This window comes from Rutidosis leptorrhynchoides, chromosome 2 (genome assembly GCF_046630445.1).
Source record: "Rutidosis leptorrhynchoides isolate AG116_Rl617_1_P2 chromosome 2, CSIRO_AGI_Rlap_v1, whole genome shotgun sequence".
Classification (NCBI taxonomy): Eukaryota; Viridiplantae; Streptophyta; class Magnoliopsida; order Asterales; family Asteraceae; genus Rutidosis; species Rutidosis leptorrhynchoides.
In genome coordinates, this window is record NC_092334.1 from 346,245,880 (window position 1) to 346,247,969 (window position 2,090).

At 37.1% G+C, this 2,090-nt stretch overlaps 1 protein-coding gene across 1 annotated transcript; it reads right to left on the reverse strand.

Annotated features, from left to right (window-relative positions):
• Nucleotides 1–351: 351 nt before the first annotated feature.
• Nucleotides 352–675, reverse strand: LOC139888897 (uncharacterized). Its single transcript, XM_071871879.1, has one exon. The coding sequence runs from the start codon at nucleotides 673–675 to the stop codon at nucleotides 352–354; it is 324 nt and encodes a 107-aa protein (XP_071727980.1).
• Between the last annotated feature and the right edge of the window lie 1,415 nt (nucleotides 676–2,090).

Consider the following 2,090-nt stretch of genomic DNA (forward strand, 5'->3'; position numbering starts at 1 on the left):
ACCCAAAAAGAATATTCTTCCACTCGAAATCTCCACCACCATTTTGCTATTAAAGCTAAGGTATTTGCCTTTAGTGACCTAATGTTTAACCCGCCCGACTTATAGCTAGAAAGTATGGAATCCCATTTAACCCATGCAATTTTTATAGTGTCACCCGACCAGCCCAAAAAAAAAATTACCTCTCAAACCTTCGAGCAAGTTAATGACACATGAAGGAGCGCGGAATAAGGAGAACGTATACAATGGAATACTACTAAGCAACGACTTAATGAGAGTGATACGGCCACTAAACGACATTGTTTTAGCTTTCCAATCCAACAATCAAGATTTTATTTTTTCTACCACCGAATTTCAATCTTTGAGTTTATTCACTCTACAACCAATTGGTATACCGAGGTAAGTAAAAGGGAATGAACCGATACTACAACGCATAAAGCCTGCCATTTCTTCAGTCGATGAATTAGAGACCCCGAACCCAAAAAGGCAACTCTTCGAGAAATTAACTTTAAGCCTGTAAATCAACTCGATAAGGAGTTTCATTAAGTTGCTTGCATTGCGTTTTTTCCATTCTTCAAGGAATATGGTATCATCCGCGTATTGTAGATGGGATACAATAATCTTATCGTCACCTACTTCCACCCCTTTAATTACATTATGCTCAACCGCTTTTTTCATTAAATGATTTAGACCCTAAGCGGCGATTATAAAAAGATACGGTGATAGGGGGTCGCCTTGGCGAACACCCTTTTCTACGGAGAATTCCCCGGTAGGCGATCCATTAACAAGTATGGATATTGAAGCTTTTTTGAGACATTCATTCATCTACCAATGCCACCTAGTCCCGAACCCCATACACTCCATAACCGAATCCAAAAATCCACAGTTAAGACTATCAAAAGCTTTTGCGAAGTCTACTTTGAACAAAAGAACCTTTTTGCTTCATCTATTTTTGATATTCAACCGCTTCGTTGGCTATAAGTGTAGCGACCCGACAAAATCGTCATTGACGGCGCCGCTACTTAGGTCCCGTTACGTGGTCATAAGTCTTTAAAATAACGTTTGACCAAAGATACGTCGCATTCATTTCAAATGTAAAATTGTTTCAAAGTTTACAAGAATTGTTCAACCAAAACTTACGATACTAAGTTATAAGTACACTTGAAACCTATGCGACACAATTTTTGATAAAGTCAAAAGACGCTCCACGTATGCATGTATACTCGACATCCAAGCAAGTATCAAAAGTAATGAGCGGAAGCATGTATCACAAAACGTTCAAAGACCTGAGAAAAACATAGATATCTGTCAACGAAAACGTTGGTGAAATCATAGGTTTAAGTAAGTAAGTACAAATGAACCACAAGATTTATATCATTGAAATAATAGTTATCCATTCCAAAAATTGTTATCACGAGCACCCAATTATCAAGGCTTAACATTCCTTCCATAGAACCCCATCACAATAGTGTTAGAACATACACTGTTTCTCGAAAATATATTTCATTCGTAGACGGTAGCGAACTATCTGAATTAGGGTTTGTCAAACCCATATGGATCCATACAACATAAGTTCTCGCTTACACCCGGCAAGTGTAACTAATGATAATCGAATTGAGGATTTTGTTCTAAACTCATATGTAGAATGTTTGTTTTCCTGTACTTGTGTTCACTTAGTAAAAAGAAACGTTTATGTTTTCTCATCCCAAATGTAAGTTCAAAAGAGTAAAAGTGGGACTATGATCTCACCTTGAGTGCACGTATGTAAAAGTACTTCAACAAGTAAACGTGTGCAAGAACGAATGCTAGTCTTGACCTAAACAAATAGGTTTGTATCAAAATCGGTAAACACAGTTGGTTAAAGTGTGTAATTAGTCCTATGGCTCGTTACGACTCGATTATAATAGCATGTGAATCAAATTGTCATGTTTCATGCAAGGTACAAGTATAAAAGCATGTTAGAATGATTGCATAAGTGTTTGATTAAGTTTGGACAAAAGTCAACTTTGGTCAAGTCAAAGTCAACGAAAAAGTCAACACGTTCGGGTCGGGTCCCGAACTATTTTTCTGAGGTTTTTATTCATATATAAGCA